This window comes from Caenorhabditis remanei, chromosome II (assembly GCF_010183535.1).
Source record: "Caenorhabditis remanei strain PX506 chromosome II, whole genome shotgun sequence".
Lineage (NCBI taxonomy): Eukaryota > Metazoa > Nematoda > Chromadorea > Rhabditida > Rhabditidae > Caenorhabditis > Caenorhabditis remanei.
In genome coordinates, this window is record NC_071329.1 from 825675 (window position 1) to 850577 (window position 24903).

General features: G+C 40.5%; 5 protein-coding genes across 5 annotated transcripts; 2 read left to right on the forward strand and 3 right to left on the reverse strand.

Moving 5' to 3' along the window:
• Positions 1 to 405: 405 nt before the first annotated feature.
• GCK72_003789 (uncharacterized protein) lies at positions 406 to 1863 on the forward strand (the record flags this gene model as incomplete). Its single annotated transcript, XM_053724243.1, has 4 exons — positions 406 to 506; positions 563 to 763; positions 858 to 1143; positions 1582 to 1863. 4 exons carry the CDS (start codon positions 406 to 408, stop codon positions 1861 to 1863), a joined length of 870 nt encoding a protein of 289 aa, XP_053588437.1.
• Positions 1864 to 5336: 3473 nt separating this feature from the next.
• GCK72_003790 (uncharacterized protein) lies at positions 5337 to 5714 on the reverse strand (the record flags this gene model as incomplete). The annotated part of the gene is made up of 1 exon (XM_053724244.1): positions 5337 to 5714. The coding sequence occupies one exon, from the start codon at positions 5712 to 5714 to the stop codon at positions 5337 to 5339; it is 378 nt and encodes a 125-aa protein (XP_053588438.1).
• A 2066-nt stretch (positions 5715 to 7780) lies between these two features.
• GCK72_003791 (uncharacterized protein) lies at positions 7781 to 8725 on the reverse strand (the record flags this gene model as incomplete). The annotated part of the gene is made up of 1 exon (XM_003100458.2): positions 7781 to 8725. The coding sequence occupies one exon, from the start codon at positions 8723 to 8725 to the stop codon at positions 7781 to 7783; it is 945 nt and encodes a 314-aa protein (XP_003100506.2).
• A 1058-nt stretch (positions 8726 to 9783) lies between these two features.
• On the reverse strand, positions 9784 to 10491 carry GCK72_003792 (uncharacterized protein; the record flags this gene model as incomplete). The annotated part of the gene is made up of 1 exon (XM_003091628.2): positions 9784 to 10491. The coding sequence occupies one exon, from the start codon at positions 10489 to 10491 to the stop codon at positions 9784 to 9786; it is 708 nt and encodes a 235-aa protein (XP_003091676.2).
• A 3263-nt stretch (positions 10492 to 13754) lies between these two features.
• On the forward strand, positions 13755 to 14027 carry GCK72_003793 (uncharacterized protein; the record flags this gene model as incomplete). The annotated part of the gene is made up of 1 exon (XM_053724245.1): positions 13755 to 14027. One exon carries the CDS (start codon positions 13755 to 13757, stop codon positions 14025 to 14027), a length of 273 nt encoding a protein of 90 aa, XP_053588439.1.
• Between the last annotated feature and the right edge of the window lie 10876 nt (positions 14028 to 24903).

Consider the following 24903-nt stretch of genomic DNA (forward strand, 5'->3'; position numbering starts at 1 on the left):
GCTCCTATTATTATTTACTGCAACATATCCATTTTATTATTTATTTAATAAATAATGTTTTTAAGTAATGTACACTTCTGCAGGCAAAACATGACATTTTAAGTCTGTTGCCAACTAATATTGTAGATGCATGTATTCTGTAGATGATCAATACAACAATTTCTCGCATTAAATATTAATTATGATACCCCGACCTGTTTCTTATATTTGTATTTGCCAATGACGCCCTCTCTCAGTATGTTGAAACAGATATAAGACGGAGATAGAGAATGTCAGCAGATAAAATCGTCATTCCCATTTCATATTTCTACATATTGATATCTCCCTCCAGAAACGTTCTTTGCAATGGAAACATTCCCTATGAGAAGACTACCACTTGTAAAATTAGATTTTGCTTCCTTTATAATGGAAGAGATTCTAGCCATCCAACCCAGCACTTTCCCGTTGAGAAAACTACCGTTTGTCGCATTGAAACACGTGATTCATGTCATGGAGATTGATGAAATGTTAGTTTTTTTTCTCTTTTTAAAAAATATTTAAAGTGTTTTTTTTTTCATTCCAGATTGAAAACAGCAGTTACTTCAAAATATATGGAATGCGTTGTAAAATCATCATGTATTCGAGTTGAGAAAGCAGTTCTTCATTTTGATGATATGCGTGCCGCGATATTTTTAAAAAATCCAAATTTGACGGTGCTTTGTAGTGCGTTTATTTCCGAATCATACAAGGGGGCAACTGTGAGAAAACAAGATTTGAAGCCTTGGTGAGTTAGTTAAAACAAATAATTTGAGTTTATGTTTTTTTCATTAAAAAGTTTGGTCTTTCTTCACTAACAGCTGAAATTTTTTGATACTTAGGCTATCCGAAACATCGACAGTCCTCGAAACAACACTTCAATTATTCCTCCGAATTCGCAATTTATTCCAATGCGGATCGTTCGATCTTTACATATCGTTGACAAAAAAAGATTCAAAGATGCAAGAAATAATGGAAATCCCTGAATTTCGAAACTATGAAAGATTGTCTTTGGTTGGTCGAAAGTTCGAGAAGGACGAGTTGGATTATGTGATGGAGTTTGGAAGAGAAGACCAAAAATTGAGGATAATCAAAGGACAAATTCCAGAGGACTATTATCATCCGAATGTAAGTTTTACAATTGTAAACAGTTTGATAGCAGCACGATGCACAAAATACTAGCTCGCGAAAAACGACAATGATTTTCAAAAGAATTCGCGGGCTGAAACGTACGTGCGGCAGGAAATTGTGGGCGGAGCTTGTGGCGCGGATGAAATTCCTGCTGATTCTTTAACGAACGACATTGAATTTTAAGATAAACTCGTGTTTTAATTGATTAAACATGAAAAATATTCAAATATACAGCAAAAACCGTTGAAAATGTTGACTAAAACAAGAATTTATATTGAACTCCAAAAAAGTCAAAGTATTCATGCTTTGCTTTTAAGTGCTCTTTCATAGTAACAATTTGACTTTTCTGTTGAGAGTTACGGTTGGCAATTTTTTGTTTTTTTTTCTGTTTGCGTATTCTACGTTCAGGGTACTGTACAACTGACTTAATTCCAGCTCTTCAAGTATACCGACGTCCATTATTGCGATTCGCGGTGGATTCGCCTTGAACATCTTCTTTCAATCAAAGATAATGGTATAATTAGACTGGAAAACAGCAAATTAACTCAACCTGAAATCAACACATTTCTGAGACATTGGGTGAATTCGGAGCATGATATGTTCAGACAGATGGAAATTGTCATAGAGAAAGGAGATCGAATCCATTTTAGTGTTATGTTTCGTGGTTTGGTTGCTTTGTTGGGACAGCGATTCGAGAGTGACTACGTTTTGATGTAAGTTAGCCGTAAGGGAAAGTTTCAGTAACTACAGTACCGGTCAAAAGGTTATCAACTTTGGTCGTTTTCAGTTTAAAATGTTCAAATTTGAGAGTGTGTCATGGTAACACTGATTGTTCCATCAAGTAGATTTTTAACGAATCATACAGATTAAAAGTAGATCTTCATTTTTGTAGTTGACAACTTTTTTGAACGAGCACTCTATAGCAAGTTACATATTGACAAAGTCATTTCTCTCTCAAATTGACCAATTTCAGTGTAAAATAGTGCGATTTTCGAGCGGTCCGTCAAAATGAACATAACTCTCTAGAAAGTGGCCGTACAAAAAGTTGTCAACTACAAAAATGGAGTTCTACCTCTGTTCTGAAAGATCCATAAATGATTGTACGGCTCTTTTCCAGTTTAGATGTTCTTTAAAAACTTGAACGTCCCAAAAAACACTTAGACGTCCCTTAAAACACTTAGACGTCCTTTGAAACAATTAAACGTCCTTTTGGATCCCAAATATGTTCAAAAATGTTCAAACGTCCCTTAAAACAATTAGACGTCCCAAAAAACGTTTAGAAGTCCCATCAAATATTGAGACGTCCCTTGAAGTCCGAAAATTTGGTTTTAAATAATTTAGACGTCCCAAAAAACATTTAGACGTCCCAAAGAACATTTATACGTCCCAAAAAATGTTTAGACGTCCCTTCAACACTAAAAGTCACTAAAAGTGTTTAAGGGACATCTAAACATTTTTTGGGACGTTTAAATGATTTTTGGGACGTCTAAATCTTTAGAACTGTATTTTGGGACTTCAAAGGACGTCTAAATGTTTTATGGGACGTTTATACGTTTTTTGGGACGTCTAAACTTTTGAAAGGACGTTTAAAAAAATTAGAGTGCGAAATGACGTTTTAGTGTTTTAAGGGACGTCTAAGTGTTTTAAGGGACGTTTGAGTTTTCAAAGGAAGTAGTGATGAATAAAAAAAAAGCCCCCCCCTCAGAAAAAAACCCCCCCCTCTCCCCCCCCAGGCGAGAGAGTGTGTAAAAATGAGAGACGCAGACAGTCAGACAGTCAGACACAGACGACCAGACAACACGGGCATTTTTCTCCAAAAAATGAGAAAATAGCCAAATGAGAATTCTCCCCCTCTTAACAGGAAAGAGAAAAAAACCCATCCTTAAAAAAATCACCCCTCATTTTCAGATTTTTAACCCGCAAGAAGAAAAGAACCCACCACATTCGACGAGAGCAGCGGTCCCCTGCGGAGACGCAGACAAAAAGCGAGAGAGTACTGAAGAGAGAGAGAAAAAAACGAGAGCAGTGGACACGCAATAGAGACGCAGAGAAACGATACAAAAAGTGAGAGAGAGCTAGGGTACGAGAGACGCAGAGAAAAAGCGAGAGCAGCGAGCACACAATAGAGACGCAGACAGTTAGACAGAGAAACCAAAACGCATTTGACAAAGGTTTTATTCACAAAATGAGACAATCTCCCCTCTTATTGAAAGGATCCAATTTTGACGATATAAAGACAGACAGTAATCACCAGGGGCAGGGGTAGGGGCACACACACCAGGGGCAGGGGTAGGGGCACACACACGGGGTAGGGGCACACACACACACACACACACACACACACACACACACACCCCTCTTTCTTAAACGCTCTCATTTTCAAATTGCCAAATGTTCCAAAATCGACGATACCATCTTGATCAATTACCCCAATATGCTCCTCTCTCAGTGCACCATGTGCACCAGTTTGATTAATTACCCCAAGAAGCTCCTCTCTCTCAGTGCACCGGACGCTTCTATTCTCATAGGAATGGCCCCATAAAAATGGATCTATAATGACATTGCGGGCGCCAGCTTGATTAATCACCCTTGTTCCCTAGCAGCTTTCTGCATCAATAACAAATATAGGCTTCATTTTTTTTAAATTTGTTTATTATTACACTTTTTAAAAACACTGATTAATTACAATCTCGAGACGCTATTCTCGGTTCAGACTTATACAATTTGCAAAAAAAAAAATTAGAAAGAACAGGACTGAAAAAGTGGGGTGGAGCTGTTAATGAGCAGTGGCGTCAAGTATAGGGTTACGCAGCGTGTCCAAACCCATCAAGGCATCAAACTCGGCAACAACAACACAATAAAGACCATTTTCTGGTGTTTTTTCTTTAAAGTCGAGACGAATACTGACATTGGTTTGCACAACCATTTCGAATAGAGAGTTATCCAGAGCAACAGGGCTCAACTCAAAACCATAGATTGTGAAACCCTTTTCCTTGAACATTTGAGTACTGATTGAATTGCAGGTAGAATTGTTACGCGAGTGTCCAATTGCTTCTTGCATTTGAATGAACGCCTCTATAAACTTGTTGTTTTCAAAATCCAATTCCAAAGGTCTTCCGGGTACTGTCTTTCCACAGTAATCAATATGAACATTTTTCAAACCATATGGTTTGAAATTGAACGGAGACGTTTTTTGAGAACCATTGTATGCTTCCGCAGATACCAATCCCAAAAATATACGCCTAGGCATTTTACTAGTAAAAAGTGTGTTTGCTGGTGCATCCAATCTGCTTGGGCCAATGTAAAATGAGCGGACCTGCGTGGAAATCATTGGATACTGAATCAGTTTGTGCTCAATGAGTGCGGATTCCAATTCATTTGACAGTCCATCAGTCAATTCGTATTCGTGAACAAGCGCATAAACGTCTCGAATGTTTAGTTTCAGTTTTTTCGTGCCGAGATTATGACCTTCAATCAGAAAATCACTAGTGTTTGGATACACTGTAAGTGTTGCCTTGCATGAATTTAACAACAATCGTGATTGATTCATCAAGTCAATAGAGATATTGGTAGCCACTTGTACCGGCTTGGGGTTGAATACCATTAAACATCTCTTTTGGTATCCCAAACTAGTAAATTCTTCGACTGCAGTGTCGTGATAAAAGCCAGCAGCGGAAAGTGTAGAGTCTTTAATGTCCTGACTATAGTTTAACAAGTTTTCAAAATAACTCTTGTACGCATGGTTTGTTGAATTTCCATAGACCAGTTGAGAATTAATGTGCAATGTGACAGTTTTGATGATAGAGCCAGCAATATTGTTAATAGGCGCATAAGACATGCTAGTTTCCAAGAGTTTAGAGTCCATTTGTACAAAATTTCCTGTAGTATCGGTGATATCAAAAGTGAAAACCAAATACGTTCTCTTCAAATCCAAATAATTACGAGAGTTATTAGTGAGGCTAAACTCCCATGGGCCTTCGGCTTGATATGCATTTCGTAACGGAACCTTTACAAACTTTGAACCTAGCACGGCCGTGTTTGTACCAGGCATTGTAGTAAAATCAATCTCGTCGATAATGACATCTTCAGACTTGATATCCATACGACTAATCATCCTAAGTCGTTTAGTTGATGAAAATGAATAAATTTGGATAGGACCGTGCTCCTTTTATAGGAAAATGGGCTGCCACCTAGAGAAAGTTTTTGCGGTGCGTCTTCTTTTTCACCAAATGTGGCTTCAAAACAAGAACAGACGACTTCTTTCCAGAGCCACCAATTTCTTTAATTTTTCTTTGAGCAACAGTTTTCAAACTATTTTTAAAGTCTTGTCCTTGAGCCAATTCCGAAACTAGTTGTTTTCCTGCATTGACCATGTGCTGTCCAGCAAAAGAGTTCAAAAACCGAGGAATTAAATGAGCAGCTGCAGTGAGAACACCACCAAGACCGTTTCCTCGTTGATTTCCACCTCTCTGATATCTCATTCCATGATAATATCCGTTTCCGGGGACATTGCGCCGAAGAAGGCGTTTGTAGTCAATTTTAGTCAAATCAATAGGTACAGGTACCATGATTTTTGTTATAAAAGAATGAAAATTTTGAGAAAACGCTTCACTATTTATAGAAAAAATGTTCTCTAGTGAAATTCACGGCATGCTCAATAGAGACAAGTACGCCAAAAAGACGTTTATTGGAGTATACAGCTGCAACGAATTAAAAACTATCAAGACTCGAAAGAAACTATATGGATTGGTTGTAAATACTGACAAAAGCTGGGAACCAGGCACTCATTGGCAATCAATTTTCGTCAAGAACAATAAATGTCACTTTTTTTGTTCACTAGGATTGAAACCAAACACGGATGTATTGCAATATCTTTCAAAATTTCCAAAATATTATTGTAATCGCCAAAAACAGCAGCGATTCAGTGAAAGGACTTGTGGAGCTTATGCAATTTTCATACAAGCAATGATGTCACGCGGCCATTCATTCAAATTTTTATGTGAATTTTTTGACAATCTTAAAAATGACGATGAGTTTATGCAAAACTACCTAAAGGAAACATTCAATTTTGCCATCAATCAATAAAATTACGTATAAAAGGAAACGTCAAACTGTCAGTTTATCAAAATGTCTGAAAAAATTTTGAAAAGCGAGATTGAAGCTTTGGAGAGACTTTTGCTAGAAAAGGAGCAACAAATTCTATTATTGCGTGAAGAGTCTATACGTCTTCTGGAAGGACTTGTCTTGTTGAATAGAGTATTTTTGAAAAGGACACCCAAATTGCTCAAATCAAAGATGCTGGAATGTACAACAAGTGGCACATGGAGCAAATTTTAATTGAATTAGAGTTGGAAAAGGGAAAAAAGGAAAGCTACAAGGTCAAATTGGCTATTGCTGAACTTGAAATCCGTATTCTAAAAAAGAAGATGGAAATAAACTAGTCTTGTTTAAAAAATGTTATTATTGGTTAAAATAAATTTTTTTTTAAACCGGGAAATTCAATTTTATAAATGAAAATCAATATAAAAATATAATTTTGTTCAATAAATTACAAATTTAGCAAGGCGTTTGCATCAATCCAACTGTTGTGGGAAGAATCATAGCCGTCCCATTTGACAAAGTGTTGTCTCCTTCCATTACGCATTTCAGTTCTCAGCACTGTCTCCACACGATATACTGCATCTGCAGCATATGTACATTTTGTCATCTCTCTAGTATAAAAAATTCCATCAATTGGTTCTCCATTAGTGTCCACTAGACGATAGGTTACTGGGTGTCCAGAAAAAACTTGTTTCACTACATAGACTTCGGTCGTCCATCCTTGCTCATAGCCCTTGTCAAAATGAGCCTTTTTAGCAGCAATCCGTACATGATCTCCGACACTAAATTTAATTTTCGCGCTGCTTCTCCTCGGAATCGGTATTGGAAAGTCTCCTTGCTCTACTTTGTTTGGAATTGCTCCAATACCTCTATTAAACGAGTTGTTGATAGCCTTTACAATTTTGGGTAATACATCAATATAACGATGATTGTACTTTTCAGTCATGTACTTTGCGAGCCTAGTCTTCAATGTGCGATTTGCCCTCTCAATAACTGCGCACTTGATTTCACTTTTTGGGGAAGCCAGCTTAATGTGTAGTTTATCGAATAGACGCTTCACATTTGCATTGTAAAATTCCTTTCCATCGTCAGAGTAGACTGTTAGGGGTGGTGTAGACATTTCGTTAAAAATTTCTTGAAATGCTTTTGCCACGCCAATTCCATGTTTAGATTGTAGCGGCTTAACAAAAAGACGACGACTGTAGATATCAATCACATTTAATAGAAAGGTCACTCCATCATTTTTACTTTTATATTTTGACATGTCTGCCAAATCCGCTTGAAGGTCACAATACATACCAATAGAACGCGTAGCCCTCCTTGGAAAACGAGATACATTTGGCCTGTGAAGAGTAAAAGATTCCAAATCTTGTAACGTTTTCTCAACTTGCTCCAATTTTAAACGCGGAAAACGGCGCTTCAAAAATTTGTAAACAGAATCAACACTAGTAAAAGCACAAGGATGTTTCTCATTGGTCCAAGCATCTTTGATTGCAGCCTCCATTTATAAAAATGACAAAAAAATAGTTTCTTTTTATAGAAACTTCCACAGACGACAATGAATTCTAGGACCAGAACCGTGAATTTCTTCTTTTTTTATAGGTTTCTCACTCTTGATTTCAAGTTTTGGCTCTCGTTTGATTTCATTCTTTAATTCAGTCTTGATTTCTTGCTTTGGTTCTCTCTTGGGTTTTGTATCCTCCTCCTCCTCTTCTGAGCTATCATTCAATTCTTTCTTTCTTTTTGCTTCATTTTCAAGTGTTTCTCTAGATTTGCGCTTTCTGTGCCTGAGCATTTTATACTCTTCCAATTTCCGGCCCATTTTGAAACGTTTCAAATCTCGTTTTCCCGGAACACGGTGTGGAACTTTGCGGTAATCTTTTCCTCTATATTGATGCAATGGCCCGACATTGTCAGTTTTAAAAACTGCCCCAGGCTCAATTTCATGAATTGGGATTGATGGTTTTTTCTTCAAGACGCGCATAACTAATTTTGGTCGTTTTGTTTTCCGTTTTCGTGGCAATTCATTTTTAACACTAGACGTTTCGTCATCAACACTTGCTAGATACCTTTTCTCAGTAGGCGGTCCACTTTCACTAGTCTTTCGCTTTCTTTGTACGACAGGAAAATCATCGACACTAGTATATTCTTCATCATCACTTTGGTCGACAATCTCCTCGGGTGTTTCACTATCATAATGTGGAAAAGGTGGCATTTCGGTTTCAAACTCGGATTTCACTTCTGGTTTAATTTCTGTCTTTGCAGTAATTGCATTTTTCTTCAAAATTGTCAAAATTTCTTGATTAACAATGGGTAATTCATTAAGGTGTTTGATGCGATACAAGACATCTTGATAAAATTTACACTTTTCTCCAGCATCCAAGTTTGGATCGTTTAAAATCTTTTCCAGAAACCGCTTTGCAGATTCGACAGCTGCTCCTTCGACATAGGGAATGACGTGATACTTTTTGACTTTCATCAAGCAAGATTGGTTGCTACAAGAGCGGGAATAATGAAAGATTTGAATTGCTCTTTCGAGAGCTTATATAGCATTTTTCTGGCTTGTTCAACGTTTCTTTCCCGTGATAATTGAACCAACAATTTGTGAATTGGTTTCAAAACTCGTTTTTCCCTTGAAGAAAGTGGAATATTTTTAGAGTTTAGCAAATTGTACACAATTTCAACGAGAATATTAATTTGTTTTGAATTGCAAGACAAGATTGTCTTGCGATTGCGTTGCATGACATTGTTTAAAAAGTCAAGATGAATACTAAGATGACTAGTCATTTTTTAAAGTATGGAGAGTTTATGAAAAATCAAAACACTTATATAGGGTCATAAGAGACTGGGTACTCATCCAAAATGTTGGTTAAAATACGCATGCGTGGATTAGAAGCAGGGTCGTTATTGATCATCATGCAACTGAATGGACGTGACATGCATTCCTTGTAAGCAGCAAAAGCGTTACGCCAGCTATCCCCAAATTGTTGCATGAGCAATTGCTTGGTTTGGGCAGCGTCTGATAAGCTCTTCATTAAAATTATATATGTGCTATTGTTTCTCGTGACTGGTGGTAGAGCAAATGCAGACTGAACAAGATTGAAGATTGCACAATTCAAATGATGGGCATAAACAGTGAATAGAGTGTTTAGAAGGTTTAGCGCTTCTTTAGATTTGCCAAATTCTGTCATCAAGTCATCACAAACTACAATGTTCCGTTGATTTCGGTACTCTTTTAGCAATTCTACATCTGGTAGGCCTTCATAAACTTGCAAGTTTGGTAAATGGGTCGGTATACTCGGTGTCTTGATTCCACAAAACCAAAAAATGTTGTCAATGGGCTCGTCAAAGTTGCCATTTTTCAAAATATTGCGCAATAGTGTAGTTTTACCACTTTGTGTGGCTCCAATAATTGTAGTCTGACTAGGGAAGCGGAAACTAAATCCAGGTTTCATTTTCGTAATCGATACAAAAATGGGCAAACGGCAAGAAAAATTGTGATTGTAATGACGATATTTATAGTAATTGCACGGCCGTCTAGCCAGTTAGTTTGGTCTTGGCTAGAAGTAGTAGACGGCCACATGACTCGATTATAGCAACAAGAATGGTGACTATCACAACTACAGCCACGTAATTTATACTATTTTCCTCACACGGGGGTGTCTTCATTCTAAAATCTTTGGTTGCAAAAATTGGAAGTCGACTATAAAGCGCTGGGTCAACACGTGCCAAGACTGTTCCATTGTGTGTAATCGTCCCGTTTGTATGTAAAATTGTCAAAACGCCATCAGCTACATTAAAATCTCGAAGGTCATCCACACAACAAGATGGAAGTGTTCTATTTGGCTGCAGTACAAAAATGTTTCGTTGACGATAGACGTAGGTTAGTCGTTGAACATGGTCATACGTGAATGCATCTGAAAATTGATCTAACAATTGCACACTGCGGTTCCGGATGCGCATCAAACGTCCACGGCAATGCATTAGTAAATCCTTGGGGGCAATGACATCAAAACTACAATCTGGATTGATTACATGTATGCTATTGTCGGAATCTACCAGCGTTTCTTCAAATTTTGTGAATGTTTTCATCATTGGGCGACCGCTAGTGTCATATCCTTGAAAATTGACATGTATATTTGTTTCAGATGGAATATTGAGTAGATTATATCTTGACGCAGGATTGGTTTTTGTCAGAATTGATAGTGCACGAGCACCAGCAAACAACAAGGACAAGATAAACATTATGAGTGATTTTCCTCAAATTTCTTTTGCTTTTATAGGGGCCACCTATAAAAGGAGCTCTGATTTTGTCATTTCATCCAAAAAATGACTAGTTTTTACGTCACTCTCCCAAGTAGTGTAGAAGATCCCGAAACTAGGAACACATCCTCTCAATATGTCACTCACCTTCCCCAAGTTTTAAATTTGGAAAGTGATAAATGGTCAGTTGCTCTGTCTGATATTATTTATCCATATAGTTATGTGAATGTTGGGCAACCTCTCAGTTTTTGGGTTCACTTCAAAGAGGCTCCACCTGTTCGCGTGACGTTTCCTTCTGCCCAATATTCAAAAATTGATGAAATAATTAATGTATTGAATGGAGAAATTGGTAGTCGTCGAAAGCGAAGTGCTGCAGAAGCTGGTATGTCTACAATGGAAAAAGTTATCAAGGTTCGAAAAGAAAAGCAAGAAGAGGAAAAGAAACTTGGCCAAGTGAACAAGGACGCAGTAACTGTTGCTGAAAAAAATTTGAAAAAACATGCCGACGTTCGAGAAGAGGCTGAAAAAGAAGAGGCTGAAAAACAAAAAGCTGCGCAGGCTAGGATTGATGCGGCGATAAAAGTGAGACAAGAGGCAAAACTCGAGAAACGAATCGAGAAAAATGAAACTATTCAAAACCAAGCAGAGCAAGACGCGGTGGCTGAATCGATTGCTGAAGTAGAGGCTCAAAAAAGAATTGATGCTGCAATGAGAGCAAAACAAGGATCTCAAGCCCCTGTCTCAGTCCCTGTCCCTGTCCCCCAAGGACCTGAGACCATTACAGGGTCTCAGCCTCTTCAAGGGCCTAAGAAAGGACCTCAAGGAACTCAAGCCCCAGCTCCAGCCCCAGCCCCAGCTACAGCCCCAGCCCCAGCCCCAGCCCCAGCCCCAGCCCCAGCCCCAGCCCCAGCCCCAGCCCCAGCCCCAGCCCCAGCCCCAGCCCCAGCCCCAGCCCCAGCCCCAGCCCCAGCCCCAGCCCCAGCTCCTGCTCCAGCTCCAGCTCCAGCCCCTGCTCCAGCCCCAGCTCCAGCAGCTGCTCCAGCAGCTGCTCCTGCGCCAGCTCCTGTCCACCAAGAACCTGAGACCCCAGTAGGGCCTAAGAAAGGACCTAAAGAGCTTAAGGAAGGGTCTAAGGAAGGGCCTAAAACACCTATAATTGTGCAAGTTACTCTAGCCGAACAGGAAAAGGATGGCCGCGGAGGAGCAACGACGGGGACACCTATAATGCCAAAAGATGATTTAATAGAAGAGGAAAAGAAGGCGCAGTCTATAATTGATGCCGCTAAAAAAGCAAGAGAAGATGCTGAAAAGGCGGCCCAGGCTAGAATTGACGCTGCGAAAAAAGTGAGAGAAGAGGAGGAAAAAAAGGCACAGGCTAGAATTGACGCTGCGAAAAAAGTGAGAGAAGAAGCAAACGATGACTTGGTGAACACGTTTGCGAATATTCGAGAGGCGAATAAACAAGACGCTGAAAATTGGCTTAATTACAACAATATCAAAATGCACGTTTTCAATAGATCAGAAAAGGATTCTGAATATCGAGAAGCAAAGGATAACCTAGCCAAATTCCGAAGTGCAAGTTTTGTCCAGTCTGAAAAAAGTGCTCGTGCCTTTGTGCATTTTAAAAAAGTAGATGACAGAAAAATACGTATCGATTTTACAAATGATGTATTATTTGTGGAGCTTGACAAGCCGTGTGCCTACTTTTTGGGATTTATCGATCACATTATAACAAGCTCTGGTAAAGCACAAAAGAATGTCGACTTTTATGGAAACGTTTCTGCCTTGTATCTCTATTGTGACTGTGTAGAGCCAAATTTTATTGGTAACGAGTTGGCGCCATTACTATCAATCATTCCATGTAGTGGTAAATATGGTGACATGATTAGACACACTATAACCCACCCTCGTTATTACCCCATAATGAGTTCTACTATTGATAGCATCAGAATCAGACTACTTTCTGAATTTGCAGAGCCTATTGATTTTAATTGGGGTACCACTATTGTTGTATTGCATTTTAAAAAGAATAATTAATTACCTATGTAATAAAAATTTAACAATTTCCAAAAACAAAAATCTTTTTTCTCGTGGTCGCAAAAAGTTTTTTCTTTTTTATGAAATTGCAGCAAACTGGTCTTTTTTCGGAACGCTAATTAATCAAGCTAGCACCTTCGACGTCATTATAGACTCATCTACATGGGACCATTCTTATGAAAATAGAAGCGTCCGGTGCACTGAGAGAGAGGAGCTTCTTGGGGTAATTAATCAAACTGGTGCACATGGTGCACTGAGAGAGGAGCATATTGGGGTAATTGATCAAGATGGTATCGTCGATTTTGGAACATTTGGCAATTTGAAAATGAGAGCGTTTAAGAAAGAGGGGTGTGTGTGTGTGTGTGTGTGTGTGTGTGTGTGTGTGTGCCCCTACCCCGTGTGTGTGCCCCTACCCCTGCCCCTGGTGTGTGTGCCCCTACCCCTGCCCCTGGTGATTACTGTCTGTCTTTATATCGTCAAAATTGGATCCTTTCAATAAGAGGGGAGATTGTCTCATTTTGTGAATAAAACCTTTGTCAAATGCGTTTTGGTTTCTCTGTCTAACTGTCTGCGTCTCTATTGTGTGCTCGCTGCTCTCGCTTTTTCTCTGCGTCTCTCGTACCCTAGCTCTCTCTCACTTTTTGTATCGTTTCTCTGCGTCTCTATTGCGTGTCCACTGCTCTCGTTTTTTTCTCTCTCTCTTCAGTACTCTCTCGCTTTTTGTCTGCGTCTCCGCAGGGGACCGCTGCTCTCGTCGAATGTGGTGGGTTCTTTTCTTCTTGCGGGTTAAAAATCTGAAAATGAGGGGTGATTTTTTTAAGGATGGGTTTTTTTCTCTTTCCTGTTAAGAGGGGGAGAATTCTCATTTGGCTATTTTCTCATTTTTTGGAGAAAAATGCCCGTGTTGTCTGGTCGTCTGTGTCTGACTGTCTGACTGTCTGCGTCTCTCATTTTTACACACTCTCTCGCCTGGGGGGGGAGAGGGGGGGGGTTTTTTTCTGAGGGGGGGGCTTTTTTTTTATTCATCACTACTAAAGGACCTCTAAACTGGAATAGAGCCGATCGTACTTTGTGGGACTATCATTGATACCGTAACACCCTCTGAAAACGATCAAAGTCCGTATACTTTTGCACGACACTGTAGGTATTTATCATCAAATTTCAGCGCAGTCAAATCTCCGGAAACCCGAAAGCAACCGATACTGAGCATGAATTTTGAGGATAACTCCATCTCTATGTTCACATGGGCAATTAATGAACGAGTCGTAGAAGTTATAGGAAGCGACGATGAGCCGTATGCTCCAGAATTTGAAATTCTGAGAATGTTAGGACGAAAAAAAGAACTGAAAATGGAATTGAAGAAAGATCCGAAAAAGTTGGAGATTCGAAAAGAGATTGATGAAATTGAGAAGGAGCTATGCAGGAGGGGAATGACATTTCTAAATGGGTGGCCTACATTTTATAAAGCTGATATAGAATAGATTATTTCAATTTTTGAGATTATTGTTATTAACAAATTGTTAAAGCGAGAGATGCAAGAAGCATTTATGAAAAAAAAACAATAAAGCATTTGATTAATTTTTTGAATTCCTAACTCCTAATAGTAAATTGGAAAGATTTTTCAAAAAACATACACGTGGCACGATACTCGTTTTTCTCGTGCCAACCTTAGTCTACAAATATCAGTCAGTTTTCTGAAAAATAGTCATTTCAAAGTATTGAATCAAGATAATCTTCAAATTTCAAACAAAAAGAAGAAATTGACAAACCATGTGCCTACTTTTTGGGCTTCACTGATAATATTGTGAGACGCTCTGGGGAAGCACAAAAAAATGTCGACTTTTATGGAAACGTTTCTGCCTTGTATCTCTATTGTGACTGTGTAGAGCCAAATTTTATTGGTAACAAGTTGGCGCCATTACTATCAATCATTCCATGTAGTGGCAAATACGGAGGCATGATTAGACACACTATAACCCACCCTCGTTATTATCCCATAATGAGTTCTACTATTGATAGTATTAAAATCAGACTACTTTCTGAATTTGCAGAGCCTATTGATTTTAATTGGGGTATCACTATGTATTGTTGTATTGCATTTGTCATGGACGTAAGTCCTGACGTCAACCCCGTTTTCTAGAAGTTTCTCTGACCGAGAATACCACTGATAAGGAGTGTATAAAATGCTCCTTGTCAGAGTATTCGAGGTCGGTTTTTAATGATTCTTATCTCTATTTGATTTTTGTTTGATTTTAGTTCAGTGAATAAACATGTAGAAATAACGCAACGTGTTGAAGAGGTGTCTTATCGAGATATAACCGCTACACACACAGAGGAAGCCTACGATTCTCATCGAGAGATGAGAAGGTTATTCCGCTAATACTATGATAGTCCGGGTCTGTACAACCCCAACCATCAAGTATTATTACATGGAGGTTCCACTCTTCACAGAAGTATACTGCTTCCGTGGAACTCGATTCTCAGAATTCGAGAGTGTGAATTACTATTCCAGCCTCTAGAACTTTCAAAAGTGACTAGGCCTAGGAATATCCATTTTCTAGCACTAAAAGTTTTATTCAGTTTTATGAGGTGGCCACCTACTTTCCTGTAACACCTGTAAAAACCAGAATATTACTATCTGCACAAAATCTGCCGAGTTCGTTGAAATTTTCTTGTTCTCATTTAATCCGGATACGGAGATTTGCGAAAGGCAAATCTTCAGAAAGGTAGCAGTGATGTTTATTGCTCGGCAGGTTCGACTCGTCAACCTGAGGAAGAAGTCTCTTTAAGAGCCGATAGTCGTGACCTGATAAAGGTTCTGCTCAATAGTTGGTTAATAGCCATCGACTTCTTCTTACGGGTGACACCTCAACGGCTGGTAGCCAACTGATAATGTTGATCGTCGAATCACAGGGAAAGTGACGATAGAAATGACATATTATCAGGAGGATAGTCCTATTGATGACACTTATGCAGAATTTTGAGAACAGCCCGGCGGAGCCCGTGGTATCAATTAGTCATCATCATCGCGTAGACTCTCCGTACTATTCCCGGACTCTACCGTATGATTATTTTCTCACGTGACAATGGTCAAGGGCCCAAAAAGACCAAAGTCAAAAAGTGATCGATTTCCCAATTTTTTTTCGGAAAACGTAAAACTTGAATAATAAACGTGATAGTGCTAGAAAAGTAGTGACACCCTATCAAAGTGAAGTTGTAAAAGTCGAATTGACTAAAAGAACTTCAGCATGAGAAGGATCAAAAACTTGACCACACATGTTGGACACATATACAGTCTTAATCTTAATTTCTACATTCATTTGTCAAATGAAGCCTGAAAAAAAAATATTAGACGTGTTTCAACAAGAAATTTCATTCGGGAAAAGAAAGAAATTGTTCAGAACTGATTGCTCAAAACTCAAGCCAGAGCAGACACTGGGGAAATACATTCCCGTTGTCGAGTCTTACGACCCGACAACGGGAGCTGTCCAAAGTGATCCCTTTCCTGGCAAAGTAGGCTGAGACAGAGACTGAGCGTCGAAGCCGTCGGCAATAGAAGAAATACTCGGCTGGACTGTAAGGAAGAAAAACCAATTTCCAAAATCGGAAAAAAGGAAGATAAACTTACTACGCGTCCAGCAGGGTTAGGCGGCTTCTGAAGTTGAAACGAAGATGACGCGGAGCCACGAAAAAGGGTCCGAGAGTCGCCAGGATTTCATTCACTTCGGCCGTAGGGCGACGTTTCCACCCAGGAATTAAAACATCCAAGAAAGACCAGAGGTGTACGAAGACCATTGCCCTATACACAGTAAAAGATTATAGGAATATAATGTAAAACTGTAAATAGGAAAAGAAAATGGGAATCGGAAAAGGAAGCGTCTTTCATATTAATGAAGACAGCCATCAGTCTTACGTTGTACGACACCCCGAGATCGTAAAACGAAAGAATGTTGCCGAGCACCTGAATTAGGGAGGCAAACAAAGAGACGGGAAACCACGGGACCCTAAGAGATAAGGAATCCAGGCGGGACGGGAAAGTGACTATAAAAGCCAAACGCAATTGAGTCACAAGTCATAAGAAATTTTTTTTCAATTTGACATTTTTCATCCCCGGTTTTTCCTTTGATCTTTATAACTCCGTTGGAAAATCTCTCAGAGAACCATGCTTACAGATGACAGAGATGATGGATGAGGATACTCTTTTGGCCGAAGAGACGAAAGTCGAACCGGCACAGGAGACTCTCGAAAGTCAACTCGCGAAAATGCAAGCATCCATCGAACGTGCACTCCGGAAGGTCATCGAGACCCAAGGACAACTTCAATTGGAGGTTGCCGCCGTGAAAGCGTCACTCAAACGAGGAGCAAATGGAACACCATGTCCTGATGCGGAATCGAAGAGAAAAAGTGTTGATGCAAAGAGAGCACGGAGATCATGCGATGTATGCAAGGGAGAACATCCGGAGCACAAGTGCAAGAAGATCACTCCAGCTGAGCGGATTGGCCATGCAGCCAAGATTGGGTTGTGTTTGAACTGCAACGGCAAGCATGAAGGTCATTGTAGACGTCCTCCTGCTTGTCCGCAATGCAAAAAGCCCCATCTGGAGCTGTACCACATCTAATTGTTTAGATTATAAATTTATTTTATTTTCTAACAATAAACCTTGTTGATTGATCATGTTTCACCTTCTTACAAATTTGCAGAAATATTACAGATACCCGTTTTATGACTCTGATGTCAAAGCGGAGATTGTTATCAGTAATTTGCAGGAATGTGGTGACGCAAATGACATTACAACTTTTTGAGAATCTCCGTGAATGACGCAAATAGAGTAGTGACAGTGCGTTATCAGGAAAGCGGAGAAAACTCTGGAAAATTTGATGACGCAAATGAAGTTGACCGTGACTGATAAGAAACAGTATAAAAGAGGACTGTATACTTCAGTAGGTCACTACAACTCTAATGTTGAATCTTCGTAATCGTCAGGTTATTCGCCCAGCGCTAGGTGCGAGACCCCCCGGAGCTCGAGTCGAGCAACCGGCAGGTCGAGCAAGAGCGCAGGCCGCTGAACCAGTAGCCCCAAGGATGACCTTTAAGGACATCAAGGCAGCTACGGAAGCTATGCTCACCTCTCTCCCGAAGTTCACCGGAGAGAGAGATGAAGAAACATTCGCACTATGGATACAAAAGTATGCCATAGAGGCGAACACACTCCGTCTCGGAAGGCAGCTAACTGCGGGAATCTTTCCGCGGATGCTGACCGGCTCCGCCCGCCTTAAATATGACGGGTTAACGGACGCCGAGAAAGCGGACTTTACCTTGGCTACTCAAGCTCTAGCCGTGAAATTAAGAAATCACGGAGGGCGAAACAGGGCCATGAGCGAAATGTCCAAGGCAACTAAAAAGTCATCGGAATCGATGATAAAGTTTGCCAAGCGAGTAGAGTCTCTCGTAAATGCCTCATTCCCGGCGGGGACAGATGAGCAACGAGCTGAACTCACTATCAATCGTTTTATTGAAGGGCTTCCAACGCGAATCCGGACCAAAGTTAAGGTCGAGGACGCTCCGGAAGATCTAGATGAAGCAATTGAACTCGCAGAGAAGATGGAGGAAATCATGCGCGAGGAGGACCAAGAAACTATCAATCTGATTGATAATGTAACCAGGTCCGGCCGCGCTGAGGTGGAGGATATTCTGAGAGATCAAGTGAGACAACTCACCATCGAGAACAAGAAACAACAACGCTTGCTCGAACAGAGATCACGGAATAACTACCAACAGCCTCCGAACCCCCGAGGACGAAACCCTAATAATGGGTACGATCAAAATCAGGGCCAACGAGTGCGATTCTCCGATCAGCAGAACCGTGGAAATTTCCAGCGTTCAAGAAGCTCGTCTAATTTTGGACGATCTTCACGTAACGGAAACAATTTTCGCCCGAGAGGAGGTTGGCAAACAAACCGAGCCCCACTACAATCAGGAATACATTTTTTGATGATAGTGGCGTGCGTCACGCTTTGTCTCCCTTTGGTGACAGCCGACTTCCAGATTTGTCCGAATGTCCGAAGTGGAGAATATTTTTCACCACCACCTCAAATGACATGCGAACTTAACCCTATGGAAACGGTAGTAAAAGCCACGGTTGACATTTATACAGAGTTTGGAGGATCTATAAAGGCAAAAGCTCATAGATGTGCCCAAACGGAATATCAAGCTTGTGAAGGAAAAGGCTTCTGGATCTTTCAGGAAAATGACAATATAGTCAATATCACTGTAAAACCGATGAGTCACGACGATTGCCTCCAAGCCATTGATCAACACCAAGTGAAAAACCAAACACTGGTTTCGATGGGGAATGGAATTTTTCATTCAAAACCTCACGTGGTGAACAAAACAAAACTTCCAAATGGAACCAACTGTAATGCAGGTGTGGTATACATGTTGGAAGTTGGTGAAATTGCAACTCCAGACGGAGATCGAGTGATAACCTCATTAGGTGACACAGCGAATTGCAAAGCAGCGACCGGTGAATGTGAAATTTATGATGCTCGAATTGTTTGGAGCTCAGAGAAAATCACAAAGTTCTGCAAATATTCCAAGGTAGAAACCACGGAAGCATTTGTGACGAAAACCAAAATCGCGATTCCGTCCCTCCAAATGGCTCTGGAAATTAAACAAGACCAAAACGAGACACACACGGAAAATTGTGGCCTCCGCATGGCGGTGACGACAAATAACGGGTTTGTGATTTCTATCACAAATCATAAACAATCACTTTCTGAACTGATTGACTCAGTCGAAAACAAAAAGGCCAGAAGAAAGAGATCATTGCAATTGAAAAACAGACCAACGGATTTGCTAATCCAACGTCTGTATGGACCAAACGCAACTCTCTCAAATTACCCTATGTTCTCCTATGACCCCATTACTGATCCACGAATTCTGCACGAGATCAGAAGATATGACATCGCTTTGAGTCACATTCGCTATCAATGGGAAAATTTTGATCTCCCCGATAAGCAAATTGCGGTGCTCAGGGCAATCAGGGAGGGGGAATACAGGAAGCAACTCATTCGAGAGCTCAGAGAAGATGTTGGAAACCTCAAGAATGCTGTGACTATAAAGCAACTTGAACAACCATCACACCACTTCGATGGGTATCTGAATGAAGAATTCGGAGCTGCCAGAGCACTAGTAGGAAGTGAGAAAAGGGAGTGGAGTGTACATACACCACCCACCGCCCCAATCACCACCCGAACGCCCATGAGCAGAGAAGCTGCTGGCATCGAGTACATTAGACAAATGTCTGATATACATCGGAAAGCAACTGAAAACCGAGACAACTCCCAACTCAACGGGAGACTCCAGTTCGTTGCCGACAGGATCATTGAAGCAAACCACCAGGAGTTCGATAACATTTATCACAAACTTTGTGAGATGCAAAACTCACATATTGAGATATCGAAAACCCTGTTAGCCATTGACCCCACACTCGGAATGCGTGCCTTGTTGAAAAGACAAGATGTAGTCGCAAAAAGAGCAGGAATGGTGTACCTAGTATCACAATGCAGTCAAGTAACAGTTGACAAAGTGTACTATGACCATAACGTTAATGGAACTTGCTACGTCGATACACCAGTCAGGTTACAGAACCAAACATGGTTCATTGCCCCAGGCATGGAAAAAGACTTAGTGAAAGAAAGTGCAGAGATCCCATGTGATGAAGTCACATTAGGAATCTACAAGGATGAAGACGGAAACTGGAAGAGCCGAAATGGTCCTTCAGTGGTCCGCAATATCCCGATCACTTTCATGAAAAAGGTTGAAAAAATCAACCTTACGTTATCAGCTCCACCAGTATTCAACAAACTGGAAAATATTGATAACCCGTTGGTGTATTTAGCAACCTGGACAGTTAGTATGATGAGATTGAAAGAGACACAGATTGAACTAATGCGGAATTTACGCAGTAAGGGTCTATCGTCATCTCCAATCGAACATATTTTGGGTGATGGTGCAGGAAAACTTCTGGGCATTGTTGGAGAAATCCACAACAGCATCGAAGAAAAGACTGGTTTTATTAGAACGCACATTATATCAGTTATAAAAAGCGTCGTAATACCAATCCTAATCATTCTGGTGTTAGCAGCAGCTGCAGTTATAGCTTTGAAAATTTATTTGTTCAAAAAAGCAGCCGGCACAGCTATCTCAGAACTGGTGAACCTCACGCGAAGTGCTCCACTATCAATTCAAAAAGTGATAAGACGGTGGAAACCCGAAGTCCATAACATCATGTTACAGGACGAGGAAGGCACTGAGCTTGACGTTTTTAGCATTGAAAGAAGTGATTCAGTAGTTACTATACCTCAAATACATACTATCTTAACCTATGAAGGTATGTATACGGTACCGAGACTACCGATCCAAGTCAACCAAGAAAATGCTATCGCCATAATTGACACCGGAGCGTCCAATTCTCTTATCACGGACATGATGATAAAGAGACTGGGAGCTGAGAAGAAAATTCAAAAATGCTCTCCAGCATACGCTACCGCGGCAAACGGCGAGTTGATACATTTTCAAGGAATGGTGACGGAAATTGTGTCTGTAGGGACCTACCACGTTCTCATGAAACTATTTATAGTTGAGGAGAAAGGAGCCCCAGAACAATGTGTGCTTGGAATGGATTTCATTCAGCAACTGAACCAACAAAATCTTAAATTTTCCTTCAATCCAATGGGTAGAAATATCACCATAGGAGACACGGAAATGAAAATCTTGAATCAAGAGGATTGCCATAAGATTTGCAAAAATCAACCGGAAATCCCTCTTGATGAAGAAGAGATGGGTTGGACAAAAGAAAAACTTGAAAAACTTCAAGAAATGAGCACTTCTATTCTGGAAATACGAGACCTGTTCCTATGCGGGAAAGCTACTCGCAGAATGAAGAAGCGATACCGACTCATTAACAACGTGGTATATAGAATTCCACGAAATGAACGTCGACCACCTCTGATTTTTCTCGAATCAAGTGAATACTCCAAACAATACCTAAGAGACTGTCACCATGGTAATCACCAACTGAATTCTACAGAATTACTGGAAGAAGTCACTAAAATGGTTGTTTGGAGAGGAATGAGGAAGGACATCCGAGAGGTCATGAGAGACTGCAAGAAGTGCAAATCTCAAAAGCTAAACAGAAAAATGCACTCTGTAAGCTCTATTATGACCATCGGAGGAAGAACTCATTTACCGTTTGCCCCTATTCATCTCGACGGAGTACCAATTGTGGCTCTCCTCGATTCAGGAGCATCGGTATCTCTCATCCCGGAACGAGTTGTTAATAAACTGAATCTGCAAGATAAAGTGAAACCAACGTACTGTTCAGCAAAAGTGGCAAATGGATCAGAATTGAAATTTCTGGGACAAGTCAGCGTGATTGTCAGTATCGGGAAAACAAATGTCTCCCATGAACTACTGATAACGAAAAATGAAGGAGCACCAGCTGCTTGTTTACTTGGAATTGATTTCGTCAATGCACTAAACAAGAAAGGACAGCTGTTGACCTTCAATATGATGGAGAAAATGGTGAAAGTAGGGAAAACTAATGTTAAACTACTAGAGCCACATCAATACGGCCACCACAAAGCGATGACTATCTCTGTGATGTGTGCTAATGATGAAGTTATTCCTCCCAGGTGCCAAGCCATCATCGCTGGAGAACTACCAGGAGTGAATATGGAGAACAGAGAATTTATCATCTCCGACACGGATAGAGTTACCGAAGACATCTATTCGGTGAGCTCCACACTCTCCACAATGGACAGCGAAGGGAAAGTAGTGGTGAAAATCACAAATCCCAGTAATGCAGAAATGGTATTAAGAAAAGGTACCAGAATTGCAGAAGCTGAAGTTTGGAAAGAAAACAGAGAACCCAGGCGGAAAGTATACACAGTATGCGCAAACGCGGAATCGGTTCTTTCAAAAATCGACTTGGAAAAATCGGCACTGTCGGAAGACGGGAAAAGGAGGGTAAAAACTCTTATCACGAAATTCCAAGACGCTTTTGTAGGAATGGATGGAAGAATCGGAAGGTTCAAGGGAACTACAACCCACTATATTGAACTCAACGATAACCATAGAATTCCACAGTCGAGACCTTATCGGCTAAGTCCGGAACAAAGGCAGAAACTGGAAAAAGAAATAAAGTTTATGAAGGAAAATGGGTTGATTGAAGAATCAACATCACCATACACTTCACCTTTGTTAATGATCCCCAAGGCAAATGGAGATATTCGAATTGTGATAGATTACAGAAGACTGAATCTTATCACGAGAAGTCGAACTTATATCATGCCTAATACCTTGGATATTACCGAAGAAGCCTCAAGAGGAAAAATCTTTTCGGTATTCGACATAGCCCAAGGATTTCATACCATCCGTATGCACGAAGCGCATAAGGAACGAACCGCTTTCTGCAGCCACATGGGAGTATTTCAGTATAGATACATGCCCATGGGATTGAAAGGAGCTCCGGATACGTTTCAGAGGGCAATGTCGGAGGTTGAAAAACAATTCTCGGGAACAATGATCCTCTATGTGGACGATTTAATTGTCGTCTCTAAAACAGAGGAACAACATATCCGAGATTTGGAAGAGTTTTTCAAACTTATGATAAAAATGGGTTTGAAACTCAAAGCAGAGAAATCTCAAATCGGGAGAACTCGTATCAGTTTTCTAGGATTCATCATTGAAAATAATACGATCCAACCGAATGGAGAGAAAACCGAAGCCATTCGAAAATTTCCCACACCCAGAACATTGACGGAAGTTAAATCGTTCTTGGGCATGGCGGGATACTTTCGAAGATTCATAAAGAATTATGCAATCATGGCAAAACCTCTTACCACGCTCACCCAGAAGGATGTTGAATTCAAATGGGAAGAGAAGGAGGAGAAGGCTTTCGAGGAAATCAAGAATGCTTTGATGTCTCCACCAGTACTCACCACTCCAAGAATGGACGGTGACTTTGAGATGCATACAGATGCATCAAAAGTTGGTATTGCCGCAGTCCTATTACAGGAGCAGGATGGAGATCTGAAGGTTGTAGCCTACGCAAGCCGACCAACTACGGCGGTGGAACAAAGATATGTAGCGATAGAATCCGAAGCTCTCGCTATAACTTGGGGACTACAACACTACCGCCCGTACATCTTCGGGAAAAAGGTCAAGGTGGTAACAGACCACCAGCCTTTGAAGTCCCTCCTTCACCGAAAGGAGAAGGAAATGAGCGGGAGACTTCTCCGACATCAGGCCATCATTCAGATGTATGACGTCGAAATAGTCTACCGTCCGGGGAAAGAAAACCCACTGGCGGATGCACTATCGCGACAACGGAGTGATACAGACGAGCAGGTAACCGCTATCTGTCACCCGGAAGCGGAACAGGAGTCCAGGGATCTGAAAGAAATTCAGAACAACAGCAAGTTGGTCCAAAACATCCGTAAGAAACTTCTCGAGGATTCAGACGATACCGAAACACGAAAATTGCGTAGCAAATTTATGTTGATTGACGGTATTGTTTACCTCATTCCGAGAAGAGAAGGACAAACTCCGCCAATATTTATTGAAGGAGGAAACCCAGAGACTAGAAACCTTATCAGGAAAATTCATAAGGCAAACAGTCATATTGGGCCAGCCAAGATGATTTTCAAAATGGAAAACATTGCTACCTGGAATGGCATGAGAAAAGAAGTAGAGGAGGTTATCAGGGCATGTGAAAACTGCCAACTGAGAAAGAACCCACCAGCTTACACTCATGTGTTACCATTAGGAAACTGGGAGATTCCTAGAAGACCATTTCAACGAATTCACGTTGATGTGATGGGACCATTACCAGAAACCTATCAAGGTAACCGACTGATCATTGTGGCAACTGATGCTTTTTCAAAATTTGCAATTGCAAAAGCAATTCCAAATCAGACATCAGAAACCACAATAAAATTCTTCATTGAAAATATCGTGTCAATACACGGTATTCCAGAAGAAGTAGTTTCAGATAGAGGACGTAACTTCACTTCCGAAATTTTTGGAGAGGTTTGCAAAATTCTCGAAATGAAACACTCACTATCAACATCATATCACCACGAAACAAACGGAGCAGTTGAACGACTGAACCGTACTCTCGAGGAGATGTTGACACTTTCTACCGAAAACCCAAAAAACTATTCCAATTGGGACGAGAAATTACCTTTGGTTATACACGCGTATAATGCGGCGTATCATTCCACCGTAAAATTTCCCCCGGAATATATCGTTTTTGGGAGGGTGACCGTATCACCGGCTGATATCATGTTGAA